The 18,222-nt window shown below is 29.0% G+C and overlaps 1 protein-coding gene across 4 annotated transcripts in view; it reads right to left on the bottom strand.

Moving 5' to 3' along the window:
- Positions 1-18,222, bottom strand: part of LOC107450327 (murinoglobulin-1) — a 97,782-nt gene that overhangs the window by 50,347 nt on the left and 29,213 nt on the right. For all 4 annotated transcript variants that reach the window (XM_043047095.2, XM_043047094.2, XM_043047093.2 and 1 more), the window contains exons 3-11: positions 16,600-16,772; positions 14,881-15,072; positions 12,944-13,002; positions 10,342-10,414; positions 9,021-9,137; positions 7,158-7,242; positions 4,282-4,387; positions 2,013-2,121; positions 941-1,053 (exon numbers count right to left, since the gene is read on the bottom strand). In XM_043047095.2, the coding sequence (XP_042903029.1) occupies positions 941-1,053; positions 2,013-2,121; positions 4,282-4,387; positions 7,158-7,242; positions 9,021-9,137; positions 10,342-10,414; positions 12,944-13,002; positions 14,881-15,072; positions 16,600-16,772 (1,027 nt within the window). The remainder of the gene's footprint in view (positions 1-940; positions 1,054-2,012; positions 2,122-4,281; positions 4,388-7,157; positions 7,243-9,020; positions 9,138-10,341; positions 10,415-12,943; positions 13,003-14,880; positions 15,073-16,599; positions 16,773-18,222) is intronic.

Below are 18,222 nucleotides of genomic sequence, written 5' to 3' on the forward strand. Positions count from 1 at the left end.
TTCTCAGATTGCGGCTATCCTCTACATTTTGGGGGGTAGAAATCCGAATTCGTCAAATAAATGTATGTTTATTTAGAGAAAATATGTTTTTGTGTCTGATTTTGTGACTTTAAAATATCGTCTGCACTAATTAATTAGCATATTTGAGGTCATCCCCTCGAACCGTTAAGATTGATTCCTGGAGCGTAAAGATCCGATCATTAGATCAAAAGTTATTTTAGGTGGGCTGTTTTTTTTTGGAGCATTGTGCTAATGGACTAGAGCGTCAGAAGATAGCTATGACCAGTTTCCAGTCTAATCTCGGTCAACGGTCACTGTGTGTATAATATCTGAAAAGTTTTTAACGCAACAGATAACACTGGGGAACAGTTTTTTTTCTACTGCATTTATGCATTTTCTTGATTTTGAATAATTCGGGTGTAAGGATTTCAAATCTGAAACAAAACTTGCTTCTAAAGCTATAGATTCTTTTAAATGACATTTTTTGTCGAAATTTGCAACTTTAGAAACTTTATATATAACCGGGAGTCGCTTAAATATTTTGACAAAAGCTTAAGGGAGTTAGGGCACATCTTGAAGTTTAAAATTTCATAGAAACTCGTTCCAGGAAAAGTCAAAATCTGCGATACGATGGAGTTTATGATCTAGTAAAGAATCTCATCTAACAAAAAAATGCATTCCCCAGTGTAATTTGTCTTTCCAATTCCTTTGAGATATTCTGAAAAAAGAAGAAGAGAGAGGGAGGGTGTTTGCAAAGGCTGTTGATATCTTGTATCGTATTTCATCTGAAAAACCAACAAACGGGGATACAGATTTCTGAAAGCAACAACTGTCACTACCTTGAAACTTCAGAATATTAGTCGAATCGTTTTTTCAAACATATAAACACTGATGAAACATGGTTATAAAAATACCAACATGCATAATAATTAATACTAACTTCTCCATTGTACGGCAAACCGGGTTTATAGAATTGTCTCTGGGCGTTGCTAAACGAAATGCTCAACGGCGATTGTTGTCGTTGAAGATATTGAGTCTCATTTCGATCTACGCCTAAAACAAAAAACATTATGTTGTTAACCAGACTTGAGAAAACAACATTTATTATTAGTCATAACATAGATTATTCAGATTGGAAAATCTTGAATAACTCTCATTATATATATACAGGGTTGGCAAGATTTTGCCGCAGGTGGAAAAAACCATGGTAAAAACCGGTAAAAACCGTCCTGGCAAAAACAGGTTTTTGCCANCTTACATTTTTTTATATATATACAGGGTGTCGGTGTCTCAGTTAAGCGTTTCAGAACTTCTAAGAGGCGTAGGGGGCATCCTGACGACTCGAAATCATATTGACAGGATTAGTCCTACATCATCAACGACATCATTAGCTCTCCTCGTTCCAAACTTTGTTTTAAACGGAGCAAACAATGCGGGGTCGGAAATGTTTTCCTGACGCGGTGGATGGCGTTGTTCGAAAGTTCCGACCGAGCTTTCCAGTGCGTTAGCCTCCTATTATTTGATGAAAACTTAACTTCAATCTGCATATTTTTTAAACCAATAAAGTTATTTAATCAAGCAATAAAGTTGTAATATTAAACTTGATATTTTTGTGCGAATCGTAGCTCAGATGTACAGACTCAAAGCCTGCTATATGCAAAACTCCAGAAATAATGCTAATACCATAACAAACCGTGTGTATGCAACATACCGTCTACACATTAAAATAGGGGTTTATAAATTTGCACATTAAAGTAATTGCTATATAACTTTGGACCCCCAGATGTAATTTGTTGTGGGAAGATGGAGGACATGATGACCCTACAGATTTAATGTGCACTATAATTATAATACTATTAATTTTAATTCCAAACTTCCCTAATACTTGTTTTAAAACATCGTAATAGGAATTAAAAACGCTTTATAAATTTACACAACTATTATGAAAATGACTGATAAGAATATTTTAAATAAACCTTTTCATTAAATTAAAAAAAATCAATAACTTTTACCTGTTCCATCCTCGACGACATTTGCAGCAACCATAATTCTTTTATATCTAAAACTATTGCCATATTGTATCCTCGAGACATTTAGAGTGTAATTGTAGCATCCGTCAAGCTGAAACAATTTAATTCATTTTCATATTATCAGAGAAAATTTTCATCTTCGCTTATTTATTGTAGTGAGAACAAACAAAATAGATACATAATTGTTAGCTTGTTACATACTAAGTTTTATGGAAATGAAATCGAACAAATAAGAAACTCAAAAATTTTTTCTAACGAAACAAAACGGTGATCTAAACTAAATTTGACATTAAATAAAATGCATCAAACGAAAAAAAAATATATAATTAAGATAACCGATCAGTATTCGCCTCGTAGTTGAAAATATTTATTTCTCAAAATTTCATAGCTCGTAGACACATAAAAAATGTAATTTATGGTGTAAATTTAGTTTAAAATTTTTTTCCAATGCCTACCCAATTGACACTCGTCATTAAGGTATCGGTAGGGCAGATTTGTTAGCCACTTTTTCAGGGGCACTATATTAGGTTAGCCAGCATGGCTCCCCCAATAAGGACATATAGACAGATAATACATCCATGCCTTGTTCGGGATTCGAAACCTGGACCTTTCTTGTGAGAGGTCAGCTCCCTGACTACTACACAGTCTGGTCTGCAGCTTAAAACATAAATAATTTTCCTCTTCGTCACTTTTTTATTTTTTTAAAATTTCGTAATTTTTTTTCTGCCGACATAAATTTACTAAATTTTTGTCGATGTAGAAATACACAGCCCAAGAAACTACTTTTTTCGCGTTTAGAGGACGCATATACGCATATTAACTATTCATATGCGTCCCTGAGGACGCATCATGACTTTTTTGCGTTCCAGGGGATGCATTTTACGCATCCCACGGAACGCATCACAACTTTCATTTTTCGTCTTCGTGCTGAAGCGCGTAAGCAAAATCACTGGTATATGAAACGGGTTAGAAATATTTCTGCTTTAGTTAATTTTCAAATAAACACTGTATTTAAAAAGGTTATAGAATTTAAGATCAGAAGGAAAATTCTGAAGAAAGATCTGAGAGAAAATTTTATGTTGGATGCTGTTATTCTCTATTATATTACTTTAACTGATAGTCATATATAGTTATCATTAACATCGGTAAAGTTTCTGTGCAAGCTATTTATACATTTCTATTTTTAGTTAAATAATCATGAAGCAATAAAAGGAGATATATTTTCCTTATTCTTTGAATATAAATATAAAAGAAAATGTTGAACAAATATTTTTTTCTTCATTAGTAAAAAAAACCTGAGGTTCGGTCCTTAAAACTGATGAGGGAAAATGTAATGTGTATCTTAATACGAAGTAAAGAACAATATAAAACAATAGAAAAGCTATTAAATCTAAACTTAAAATATATACTTAAATTGCAATCTCTCTTTATTCACTAAATGTAGCTAAATTGTAGAAAAAATTCATTTTAATATAATTTGAGGCACTTTCTTTGAAAAAATATAGTGACAAAAGCAATTTGTTTTTCAAAAACAATACCTTTAACAGAATAGATGATGAATTGATCTAAATTGATAACAAAATAGATCTAGATTGAAGTGGCAAACGAAATTTATATAGATTGATATAGCAAACTGCTATATAGATTGATATAGCACTTGGACTGAAGCTGCAAACGAGATGTTTAGATTGATTTAGCAAACAATTTGCTACTAGATTGAGATTAAAAATGATATTTGCAAACGAGATGTCTAGATTAATTTAGCAAACAATTTGCTTCTAGATTGAGATTAAAAATGATATTTGCAAACGAGATGTTTAGACTGTACAAGCAAACGATTTACGGTTAGAAATGTTTAAATTGATTGATTTAGCAAACAATTTGCTACTAGATTGAGATTAAAAATGATATTTGCAAACGAATGTTTAGATAGAATTAACAAACAATTTGCGGCTAGATTGATATTAAAAATGATATTTGCAAATAAGATGCTTAGATTGAACTAGCAAATGATTTGCGGTTAGATTGAGATAACAAATGAGATAATGTACATTGAGATGACAAACATTGTGTGCATAGACTGAAGAAACAAACTAGATAGATCTGAGAGTAAATACCAAAACTGATGCTTGTAGCTAAATATTAATAAACATAATAATACACTTTATGAGAAATTCGAAACGAAATAGGTTCTTTAATAAGTTTGATACCTAGAGGAATAACATATAATATTCCTATAGTTTATCCATACCTTGAACGTTTCCTGCAAGACCGGCAGTTTTTCTCTGGAATAAGAATACTTTTCTAATGAACAATTCAAGTTTAATGTTCCAGTAACTGGCTTGCCATAGGTATACCTGTCAAGAGGGGGGGAAATCATAACTTAATGTTAATGACGGAAATAAATAAATGTATTGAAATGTCAAATATTAAGAAAAAGAATTTTATATCTAAGCAAAAACTTAGATTTAAGTCTATAATTTAATTGAACTATACTTAAGTATCGTAGTGTCTGAACTAAAACACTAGTCTTTTGAACTGAGTCTTTCTTGATTTTGAATAATCAATAAGGGCGAAACTCTTATTTTACAGCAATTGAAAAATTCCTTTATTAAAAATGGTGGTACTGTAACTTTGATATAAAGGAGACTTTTTATGTAAACCGTTTCTTAAATTTGTAAAAATATCCATAGGATAATTTTATATCCTTGTGGATTTTGTGCAAAATATTTAGTAATCAAGTTCTTCAATGCGTATATATTTAGAATTAGGTTATCGACCAATCATGCTTAAGTTGGAATTCAATTCAGACAAAGCGGTTTATTTAGCAGATAAAAAGGAAAGATGTTTTTAATCCCTTTTAGACCTTTCCATTAATTTGAATTGTTACAGACAAGAAAAATGCAAATCTACAGTTTATAATAAAACCCGCAGACCTGAACCCAAATCATATCCTGCCTCAAACAAATATGATCTCAATGTACTAAATTATGCATATTATTACATGTAAAAGAAATGTTGGAAAAGTATATGCTGAAGTATTAAAAAAATATTATATATTTAGCCGTTCAATAAGAAATTGTATTAATATCTGTGAACAATTTTCTATTTCGTAAGTTTTGCTTATCGAAATGATGTAACATTATCGTAAGTTTTCAAATAATAAAAAATGAGTTCACAAACATATTTTTTTTACAACGCCGTGGCTTTTCTGCCTATGGATACTTTTCGCCATGTTCATATTTAGTGCAAAAGGCAAGGGTTAACTTAACAGTTCCAAATAACCCTTACTAACTCATATCAGTTAAAATAATTCACTAATAAGCATTATCACACATGGCGACAAAGCAATTAAATAATAGCTTATTCGGCAAAATTAAATAGGTACAACTAATAAAAAAAGCACAAACCGTGCGTTTTAAGGCTGCTCTCTAAAGGCTTTGTCATCTCACGAAATAACGTTTTTTAGGGTGTAATACGCTATTTTTATAACTGTTATATTTTTGTAATAGTTATTCATAATTGTTAGGTTTAGTGTTGTCAAATCTTTAGCCAGTGGTCCCTTTGCTAAATAGATGCTTGCAATTGACGTCATCACAGATAATTTGTGGCATTTATTGTTGATTCTGGAGCCAATCATGTTCGACGAAACATGGGTGACGTTGCTTATTGGTATCCAATTAAATCTGATTTTAATTACGTGGTTAGGCATAATCACTTCACTTCTCGAGTGTTAAATACCCAAATGAAAATGGCGCAAAATATCAATGAAAAGAAAAATCCCAGTTTTCAAGGTGAAGAGTCACTTCTAATCGAATTTTTATTATTTAAAAAGTTAGTCCAACGTTGCGTTGTCTGAGCTTATAAAAATTGAAAAAAAATCAAGAATTAATAATTAATATTTATGTTCATCTTCTAAGTGGACAATTGTCGCCAAATTGGCCATTTTTTAAAAAAAATCTTAGTACGTTTTTTTTTTAAGCTAGTGATTTTTTTTTTTTTTGAAGAACCCTTTCAACTAGAATCGCTTCTACATTCATGCAGCAGTTACATTTCAGCAGCCCTAATCTTTAATAAAAATTACATTTCATATGTGGAATCCAAAGGTAAGTAAATAAAATGAAAGGTCATTAACCGAATTAGTTCTGCACGAGTTAATGAGGCAAGGCACTCTCATCAAAAGTAATAAAGAAATAAAAAGTAAATAAAGTCTTCTAGAATCTTCAAATGGATTCTGTTGTACCTTCAGGGAAAAATAAATATGTATACTCCGTGCAAAAGATCTCATGTAATTAGCACGATTTATATCCATCCAATCAGGTCATAGTTCGCTTTATGTGGAGTCAATCGAAGCAATGAACTTACTTTCCCCGATCATTTAATCTTTTCTTAATTAATTATATCTTTCATGAAGATTTCAATAAAAACAAATCACTGATGACTCCATTTACTATTTTAAGTAAAATGTCAATGCTTAATTGACAATATATTTAAAAAAACCCAGAAACTTTGTAAATTTCTACATTTTTTTAAATCTAAAATAAAAGGATGTATAAACATTATGTATACTTGCATAATTTTTTAAACTAATTTTCAAAGATTAATATTTATTATTATTATGCGAGTATAATTAGTACAGCACATAATTACAAGAAGCATTAAGAAATCTTAATTAGAAAGAAATGTAAAGCTTTTCTAAGCTATTCTGCGCCAATCGTAAACGAGACTGCATGTTTAAAAAAAACGAAATCAAATTATATTTTTAAAAAATACAGTGACTGAAACAAATAGTAAGGAAAAAGGGTGGTCAAACAAACTATAAAAAAAATAGAAATTTCTTGGTACCATTGATACCGTATTTTTCCTGGAAAGGTAGTTGACGTCGACTTTAACACATAAATAAACATTTAACAATAAGCAATCACTAAATATTTCTCTAGTTCATAAGGGGAAATCTAAATAGGTATTTCTCTAATGTGGCATCATAAACTCTAGAATTTATCTATCCATTGGCAACATGATATTTATTATTCGTTTTTTTCGGTTGTCTTCTTGTTAGGGCTTTCAAGAAAATTTTCAGTTCCCTATATTTTGTATATTAAAAACCAAAATGACTATATTACTTACTTTGCACATATTTCTATAGGAATTGTTTCAGCATCAACAAGAACAAAAGATGGGAATTTAATACTAACATCAAATTTAGGAAGAACTGAAAGAAAGAAAAAATACTTCATGCATAATTTCGACAATTTTTAAAACATCGTCAGTTACATTTTAAAAATTATACTCACGATTAACATAATTGCTATTTATCATCAGGAATATAAAATACACGATACGATAAAATCCAACAAAGATAAAAATCGATTCGATTGTTTTGTTATATTATTGATAGCAAAAATTATCGAATTCGATATTCTACTACATCAATCATTATGAAGTATATTACTGTAATTCATAGTATAGTACAAAATTGGTAATAGCAAGGAGACTGTGAATCAATAGATAAACAATACTATATATGTAATAAATAAATTAATAAAATTATCTCAGCAGAAAAATTGAATTTTGGTATCATAACTGGTTTTAAATGTAAATTAAAATTTTCCAAATAAATTTGTATATAAAATTAAATTTTAAAAAATTTTCTGTATTGGGCTCAAACCACAACTTTCAAAATAATTATGAGCGTTTTCAGCGTTATTCTTTTACTTATTTAATTACTTAAGAGTTGCCCTATAAAGCTTTTTTATCTGTTTACTAAGCCTTCTCAATAGCCTGTAATACTATACTCAATAATCTGCATTTCTTATCTATTTAACATCTTCCTAACCTATCGACGGAAATTTATAAGATTTAATGCAAAATTAAATAGCATAACGGATTTTTTAGAGTATATTCTTAACGATATTACGTAAACACAGTTATAAACTATGTCTTTTGCGAAAAAGAGGAAGAATATTGGGTAGTTGAAAAGGATATGTTACGGATTGGCATTTGAACTGTCTGATCAAAATTGGTTTTTCTCTGCCCAGCTCCCTGAAGAAAGATGTTGGAGGTATATTTAGTATTAAATTTTGACTTACTCAGAAAAATAAATAATCTTCCAACCAATCCGTTAACAAAACCATTGTAACGAATTAGGCGTTTGAACAGTCAGGTTAAGATCGGTGTGGCTCCGTCAGCTATTTTCCAATTAACAACAAGCAATTTTCCAATTATTCCAATTTTTTTAACAAGATTTTTACAACTTTTNTAGGCGAAATCTGCCTTCGTGGAGGATTTTTTGATGGAACTAACCCCTCATTTAATCCTTTGAATTTTGATAAATTTAATGACATCAGGTTCTTTATATGCTTTGTTAAGTTCCGTGTTTGATCTTCTAAACCTAGTACCATTTTTACTTATTCCACCAGAAATGCTTCGCAGTATTTTTCTCTCTAATCTAGCTATCATATTTTCATCTCCACGTTTCATTGTCCAGGTCTCACATACGCATGTAAGCACTTTTCACGACATCATATGACAATATTTATCACAATAAATTATAACAATTTAATATATGAGTTATAGCAATATATTATAACAATATACTCTATGAGTTATAACAATAAGTTATAACAATATTTATCTAGAAAAAAGAAACCCCTGAAGGAACTCTTTTCAGAAAATTATCTATGATATATTTAAATTTTAAGAAACAATAAAATTTTTATGTATTTTACCCAGAAGTAAAAGTTTAGCGCAACATCGGACTACATTTTTAATCGAACAGATGAATAATTTTACATTCTCAATTTAATTTATATTTTTTCACTAAATCCTGAAAAGAAATAACAAGAAATACTTTACCATTTTACAAAACATACTCGAATTATATTATTGAAAAGTTCTATTACAAAGAACATAGTTCATCACAAAAAAATTTATAGCAAAAAACTATTTTCATTATTGTTGTATCTTAAAGGAAGTGGATAACAGACTTACCGTATTCTTTTACTTCAAATGATGTACTTTCTATAATCTGATTATTTCTTTTGGCATATATTTTCCATGTTCCTTTCACAGGTTCATCAGATAAAGGAAATTCATTTTGTACAAGTCCTGATAGTAATAGAAAAATTAAATTGCATGCATTAATGTTCAATATTACATTTAAAAAATACATATCATTCCAGAGAAGAAATTCACAAAGCGATTCTAGGTAATTCGCTATTAAAATTAATTTTTTAAATACATAGATTTAAATTTTTTGAAAACTTTTTTTTACTTGAAAAAAGAATAGATACTTTTTTGACCATCAAACTCTTCCCGAATTTTTGAAAGATTTCCTTTCTATATTTAACGTGGAAGCAATATTTTTTGAATACAAACTTGATTCTTGTTTTAACTACCATTATGTTTAAAAAGATTAAACATTTATAAAAAAGGCTTGCTAGTTATCTTATCGTGTAATAAGTGATGACTAAATGTGAGTTAAGACATTATCACTATCATTATTATTTTACTATCAATATTATCCTTAATTATTTCACTACCGCTGAGAAAAAAAACTTTTGGAAGAGAGTAAAAGTTAGTAAGTATGCCAAATGTACGCCATTATTTTTTTTCTCAAATATATCGAATAAGACAAGAAATGTGTAAAATTGTAATGTAATTTATAACGTTTATAAATAGATTTCCATACGTATGAAAAGTTCGCGTCAATGTAATAGGTCACGTTTTAAATTTATTGAGGTAAGCGATTTTGGTGAAAAACAAAATTTCTATGCACGCAATATGTTTTTGTGTATTTTCATGCTTTCCGGAATATAGTAAAGTGCCTACCTGGAAACAATACTAAAGACCAATTTGATTCAAAAATGTCAAAATTTTGAAAAAGTCACTTATTACCTTAAGCCTTTTATGGAAACAATGAATAATATTACTCATTTTTGATTTTAAAACATTGGTGGCTTACATGAAATCGCAAATTTTTTAATATATTTACATTTACTTACATACGTAGCTCATTTTTTATTGACAGAGTGCAAAAAAATCTATCGTTAATATTTAAATAATATCAAAAGTACAAACTCAACACTGCAAGCACACAACATCCTTTGTGCATTATTTTGAGACACATAAAGCAAGTCTTAAAAAGTTAAACAGTCTTCAACTTTTAGCTTCGCTGCCTTGAATGAATTTTTAATGTTTCATTTTAACATTGTGAAAAGTATTAAAACGAAAGATATTTCATATTCTTTACACAGAATTCGAAATATCTTATAGTAAAAATATATTAACAATAATCCAAAAATATGCTCACCACTTCCAAGGTTAATATCCTTAAACTGAAATAACCTGGTAGCTTTTGGGTCTTCTACGTGAATTTCGATATTCTAAATAAGAAAAAAATTGCAGTTAGGGTAACGATCAATAGAACAATGAAACATGGTATCAGGCAAGAAGCCTTCTTACAGAGTTTTTAAGATATACTTTCTCGAATTCTCCTCAACTATTTTTTTAAAAGAAAAAAAAACTAACCCATTCACATTCAAATCAAAAATTAATTGAAAGTGTAAAGGACCCCGCACAAATCTTATGGAAATTCTTAATAAAATTGGCTGAAAATTTAATAGATTATAGTTCAAAACATTTTGATCCTAAGTTTTCATTGAAAAATGAAGTTTCCGAGATACAGAGCTTTAAACATAAGAGGTACAGCCAATGATTACTGGTGAAAAATGCTTGAAGCATGCAGTATGGGCATATGTGAACGCGAAGCAAAAAATCTAGCTAGAGTTGAATACTGATTCGAGGATTCCGAATCATTGAATTGATTCGGTATATTCGAATCACCAGCTTGAGACCTGATTCGAATCAGAAAGCATTCTTTCATAGCATCTAAGCTTTGCCTCGAATTTTCTTCAGCCATTATAACTAAAACTAACCCATTTACATACAAATCCAAAAATAAAATATTAAATTGAAAGCGTGACAAATCCCGCTTAAATCTTATGGAAATTAATTCTCGGTCAAACTGGCTGAAAATTTAGCATATTATAGTTCAAAACATTTTGATTAAAAATTCTTATTGACACTAAGTCCAAAAATGGATAGTTTCCGGGATAAAAATGGATAGTTCCAAAAATAGTCCAAAAATGGATAGTTTCCTTGAAACATAATAGTCAACAATCACTGGTGAAAGGAGCTTGAAGCACGCACTATTTGCTTAGGTGAATGCTAGCTTCTCATTTAGCGTTGGGCTTTCTGGCTTGCTTCTATCTTTCTCATTACTTAATTCTTAATTGAAAGTTCATTATTAGCTATTTTTTATTCGAATTCTTTGGTCAATGCTAATGTTGCGACGGAAGAAGGGAATCTAAAATAACTATTCATGGTTTGTTGCTTTGTATCTCGGAAACTATCAACTTTTGGACTTAGTGTCAATGAGAACTTATAATCAGAACGTTTTGAATTATAATTTATTTATTTTTTTACCAATTTGGCAGAAAATTAATTTCCATAAAATTTGGGCCGAATCTTTCAAAGTTATGTGGTAAAGTTCGACAAAAAAAATTTCAAAATTTTACCATTTTGTCTGAATTGATAATTTTTATTATAATTTTTTGTTAACTTTGCTAACCTTTGAGTAGAAGCCTTTTGACTAACCCCCTCTTTAGTTTACTCTTTTTTGTCACTTGAAAATTGCATATTCCTCAAAATTCAGACGTTTTAATCACTCTCGGACTTCAAGGGTAATTTCTTTCATCAGCTATATTCAAATTATTATCTATTTGTAGCTATTTGTAGCTAATTGTAGCTAATTTGTAGCTAATTGTAGCTAATTGTAGTTCTAATTGTAGCTATATTCAAATTATTTTTTGTATTTCAATTATTTTTTACTTCCTTATTAATTTTTACACTTTGATGGGGGAAAAGTAAGAAATTCAGTCAAAATATCGACTATTTCATAATCTTTATTTTTTATATCATTTCAGTGACGGTTGTCGTAGGCAATTAAGGAAAGGAAGTGGGGCCATCTATGGCCAAGAATTAGACTTCAGCCAGACTCATACGTCTCACCCGCTTATAGGGTGGAACCATTCATATATCCATTCATTCATCCACAGATCGTTATTTTGATCAATCTCCAATTCAGTACCTCCAGAGGTATAATTTGTTACGGGAACATAGAACACTTTCTGACCTGGTAGATTTAATGTGCACCAGTCACCATTTACTACTCGGGGAGTTTTCAATCCGCAGAAGTCTAACTCCCGTTCCTACGAACATGAGTCCAGCACCCTCCCAACCAGGCTATCCCGGCCATTTTAGTAACTATTTGGTCATTATATTCCTATATATTGACCAAATATTATTATTGTTATAAAATATTGTTATTGTTTTTGTTGTTATATATCTTAGATATTGTTATTTGATACTTATTTTTTTTTAAATCAAAATGTTTAAATGAATTGTGAGGTTTAACTTTCTGAAAATAACATTATTTATTTCATGCCTCTAAGTGTTTCCAAGAAATCTGCACGAACAGTATGCAAAGTGTGTCTGTTGGATTTTATTTGTTTACATTTATAAACTATTTTACTTATTATTAGTATGGTTAAATGATTAGCATAGTGTCATATAATTTATAAGACAAAAATCACGAGTTTGTTTACTTTTATATAAAGTTAAGCTTAAAAGTTTCAATTTTGTTCTTTGTTATTTCAGTAAGAATAAGGATGTAATTCTTTCTGGTTCTCGTTTACAGTTTTTTGAAGTTAATTGAAAAGTGAAAAGAAGTTAAAGAATGTACTAATCTGCTAAAATACTGTTTCGGTATATTTGTATTAATTTGAATCCTTCTTCATTGTTTATGTTTTCATGATAAAAATGTAAATAAAATATGTTTTAAAGTTTCTTACATTCTTTTCATTTCCAAAGGGTTTTAAATCCTTTTGTAGCAACAACACTCGGAATTTAACTGCAAAAGAAACACACTTTATTAAAACAATCTAACAAAATACCAGAAAAATATTTATGTATATATAAAACAATTTAAAAGTGCAGAAATATAATCACTTCAAGAACTTTATAGTTATTTAAAATTTTCTGGTATGAAAAGAAAACGAATTCCCACCAATATGTCAGAATATCACCCAGAATAATAATAACCAAGAGTATCTGCCAGCAGTGCTTAATCATATATCATATAAAACGTGCTTTTGAAGTCTTATATGGTTTATTTCTAAACAGATTATCGAAAATTTAACTTCTAATCTTACGCAGCTACAAACTTTAGCTTTAATACGAGTGACTACAAGTACAAATTGTTTCGCTTTTTAAAGCAAAAAGATTCGTAGTACATAGTATGTTTCATTAAAAAAAGCTAAGTATGAACAATTACTGAATATGTGCTATTCAAATACATTTGTTATTTTTCGTTCAGTTAGGTGTTACATTTGTATAATCAGAGATGTTTTGAGTTATATATTTATAGTTTTCTAAAATGATCGCTTTAATATCGTCGTTGATAATTATTGATTACTCGGTAGTTCTCGTAAGTGGTAGTATGCTCAATATATCGCTGATAAATTTACACATATAACAAAAATTTAGAGCTATTAACAAGCTTAGCAATAATTTAAGCATAGAACAATATTTATATATAAGTTTTAATGTTGCTTTATCACTAACTCAAAAGAGGGATGCCTTTTATTAAAGATGATTAGCCCGAAATGAGTAAGTCATTTATTCAACCTATTTTTTTTTTTTTTACTTTGATATACTACTCTCATTTCTACTTATTTTGTCACCATGTTTTTTCCAACATATTCTTCTTTTTTACATTTGGTTTTATACATTCTTTGAAATTATATTAGAGAAAAAGACGGAAGAGTACAAGACTTATATTACAGTAAAAGACTAAGAGATTTAAGGTTTTAATCGTGCATTCAGTAAAGTTCTTTAAATTACTTTTTCAAATGTATTTTCCAAGTTGCATTGGGGTGAATGTAAATTGAATCTTGACGCATTCAAATTGAATGAAATGCTTTTAAAATGAAAGTTTAATAAGATGTATAAGTTATATATTTTTGAGCTTCAAAATAAAAAAAAGGTGTACTATCAGCGAGCATAGTAAATACAGTAACATCCAATAAACGAGCAAATTACGATGCTGCTCATCAGATACAGAAAATGTAGATCCGGGGACTTGAAAGCGCAGGTTATTTATTTTGTACTTTTCATTTATTATATTTACTAAAAAAAATTATGTAAAAGTCAAGCTGTGCTTTAAAATGTTTTCTAAAACAAGTGTTTTTCGAATCTCGTGATTTTCCCCGTGATTTGATAAAAGAAATATCAGTTTAGTAATTAAATATAAAACGAGTTGTTTCAAATCTATTTTATAACAATTTCTCTCAAAAAGTGTTTTTCTTAAAAGGAATGAATTTCGCCATTTTTGTGACCCCAATATTTTAGTGGGTAAGCGTGATTTAGATCGCGAACCGGAAGTGCCAAGGTTAAAAAAGTTTCAAAAACATCGTTTTATTGCTTTCAAATGTTCTTATATCGCTAGACGCAAGACTAATATACTTAACGTATTTCTAATGAAATTAAAAAATCCAAATTTCTTAAAGCGAATATAGTATAGTTTTCAAACATAAAGAAAAGTCTGTTTCATAATAATGTGTTAAATCATGTTCATGTTAAAATAGCTTTCATTAAAAAATTAAACGTCTTTAAAAATGAATTTTTTATTGATAATTTATGATAAAACTATAATTGTATTTGATTTGATGCAAATTATATTTGATGATTATTGTATTTAATGAAAATAAAACAAATTAGAATCACTTACCTGTTTGTCCAGGTTTGTAGAGGGGCTTATCAGTTTGAATAACTGTAATCTCAGTTTTAGGTGTTGAAAAATATACTGAATCATTTCCAGAAATTTTGTATTCGCCGAAAGTTCCTTCAATAATCAACCTTCCATTGTAAACATAATTTTCGAATTTGCTCAGTTGTAATTTTAAAAAAGAATCTGTTTCACCTGTAAATTATGATCATTTTCATTTTTAATTCCTTTCTAATAAATAATCAATGACATACTTTTTTCATTATTGGTTTTGAATTATAACAAATTATACAATATTATATCCAACAAGTTTAAAGTACTATATATTTATGTTATTTAAAATTAAATAAATTATATAAGACAACGTAATTCTCTAAACCAGTTAATCACCGTGAACCTGTCAACGTTTGATAATTTTACCAGCCCGCTGGGGGGGGGGCGTTGATTGTTTATATTTTAGATTATTCTGATTTATTAATTTTAATTTAATTGTATTTAAACATGCCTTCAAAGTAAAATACAATTATACCAAAAAAACAAACCTAAGGTGATTTAACATTTTAACTAACTAGAACGTTAAAACTATGAGAACCCTGAGCTTGTTTCTTTGCAATGAGACGGTTCCATCTGGGGGTAATCGGAGACAATGATAAATTACAAACATTAAAAAAATTAAAATTTTTAATGGAACACAGATATTTTTAATTAGGGGTACCTAGGAATTTAAATTCAGTTTCAATGAAATGGGCTGCCCGGTATCATTTGATCCACGGACCAGCACCGGGTTCCACGGACCGGGGACAAGGGAACACTGATCTAAACCATACATCCACAGTGTGAACTGACCTAGAAAACTCGGAACAGTAGAGAGTATTTTTCAAGCATATAAATCATATATCCATATTTTATAGCAACACAGGAATTTCGGAACAGTAAAGAGTTAAACCGTATTATCTATACTATACTTTAACAGTACAAATTCACACATAAATTTTAATTTTCATTTGAAATTTCAAAAAAAAATTTTTGTTACCTTTGCCGCAAGCAAAACATATATAAAAATTAAATAAAACTTATATACAAGTTGCAAAACAATTGAATACTACTCTTAGCGTCCTAAAAATACAAGGTTTTGATGGTCCAAATTTCTGAAATCAATTTTTAACGTGCCTTTTGTAATTCGAGGAGCTAAGAAACAGTTTCATAACTACATTTTTGTTTTCAATCCTTAGAAAAAAAGTAAAACTCGAACAAAAGTGTCAGGGACACTATTTTAAAAAAACAAAGTGAGAAAAATATTATTTATAAATTATTTTAATTTCGTCATTGAAAATTAATCCTTTAAGTGAAATCAGTTAAAAACTAAAATGCAAAATGCATGGTTTCATTTTAAGAAGCGACACAGATGTATATTATTTAAATACCAAAAATGTTGGTTTCACGAGTAGAGGAACAATAAGTCCACCGCTCCACTTTGAAATGAGGGACACTCATCCATGTTAAACAAGGTGGGGTATGGAACTCATCTAAAAAGTGGGGTAAGGGACTTATTTTTCCTCTACTTTCGCGGTACATATTTATGAATTTGCAAATCCTTCTTCTAACATTCTTTTAACAATGACTAATCAAAAAAAAATTTTTTTTTCCTTCTTTAAGATGAAGAACGAGTTTTAAATGTATTAAGATTATTTAAAATTTTATTTCATAAAATAAGATATTTACCTGCAGGAATTTCAAATTCTTTTTCAGCTGCAAGTGTATCATTTTGTGAAGAATAATCTGAGTAAGTCACTTGAACTTTCAGAACACCAGCGTCCAATTTTCCAAAACGCCGCAAATGAAGTTCATTATCTGATTCTATAACTAATGTTCTTGGGCTTGTGAATATGTAACCACTGGAATTAAAATAGAAAATCATTTCAAAACAAAATTAAAAAGAAGTAAACAGGGTGTTCTGTAAAGGCCGCTTTTAATAGTTTTTTTTAATCCTTATTCAAAATGTAAACTGAAAAGTATACACATTTAATATTTAATTGAGAAAACAAAACTCTATCGTAATTTTCGAAAACACAGCAAGACAGGTTGATGTAATAAACAAGACAGATTGATGTAATAAGCAACAAGACAGGTTTGATTGACAGGAAGAAGAATTTGAAATACGATCATAAGAACCACCTTTAAGTTTCAGTTTCCAATTAAACCTGTTTTGATGTCTATTACATCTGCCTTCCTGTGCTTATATTTTATTGATTCTATTGTCGTTTATGTTTTTTTTAAACCTTAATTTGAGACCCATAAGTGTGCATGAGTTTTTGTACACGTAGGGTAGTCTTTACGGGACGCGAATTGACAAAACATACCGTAGATTATAAACTAGGCGATTGCAAGCGGAATTGGCGATGGATTACGAGTAAATGTGGTGGGAGAACAATATTACATTAACCTAAACAGTGAAATTCGATATTTTTTTTCTCCTCCTCGACTAGCCATGATGAACAAAAATAACTCATTAATTCATTTTAGTAGAGAATTAAAAAAGAAAATAACCTTTTTATTCTTAGGATCACGTTACAAATAAACTGTATTTATATTTTATTAAGCGCAATAATTTATATTCTATAAAACGATCTAGTTTTTTGATATAACAGATTTAATTTTTTTTTTACAAGAATTGTGTTTGTGAAGAAATAAAAATAATTTATTATTGAACCAATCACAAGAAATAACGTAACATTTCAATACCATGTTTTATTGGAACGCTATTTTAAGGAATTAATTCTATTTAACTTTTATTGTAAGAAAACATAACCTGTTTTAATTTAGTGATTTTCTCTGTTAAATATATCTTAATAAAAGAATAATGTAAACTTTTTTATGAAAATTTTTTTTAGAAATTAACAAAGACATATTATTTATTAGAAAAAAAAATTGGAGTATTCAAAAATGTTATCACGCTTTAAAGTAAAAATTTCTTGCAAATGAAAAAATCGATATTTTTAAAATTTTAAAGTAATCGGAAATTCGCTAGTGAAAAAAGAAATATGTGAAATAATTTCAAGAAGGGAAAAATGTACAAATGAAGGGATTTTTCTTCAATGACCTATATCGCGTTTGTTTTATTACTAGAAGCATTTATTGTAAAAAAATATTTATTAAATAACTTTTTTTTCAATGGGATGAGATCTTAAACTTCGTGAAAAATTGATTCAATTCCTTAATATATATAAAAGTCCGTAAATACTTCATTTATTATGGAGGTCATAGATACCTTGATACTCTTTCAGTATAAGAATAATAAATGCAATTAATAGAAAATGCACAATTTTAAAAATATATTTTATTTAC

The sequence above is a fragment of the Parasteatoda tepidariorum genome, chromosome 7 (genome assembly GCF_043381705.1).
Source record: "Parasteatoda tepidariorum isolate YZ-2023 chromosome 7, CAS_Ptep_4.0, whole genome shotgun sequence".
In the NCBI taxonomy this organism is placed as follows: domain Eukaryota; kingdom Metazoa; phylum Arthropoda; class Arachnida; order Araneae; family Theridiidae; genus Parasteatoda; species Parasteatoda tepidariorum.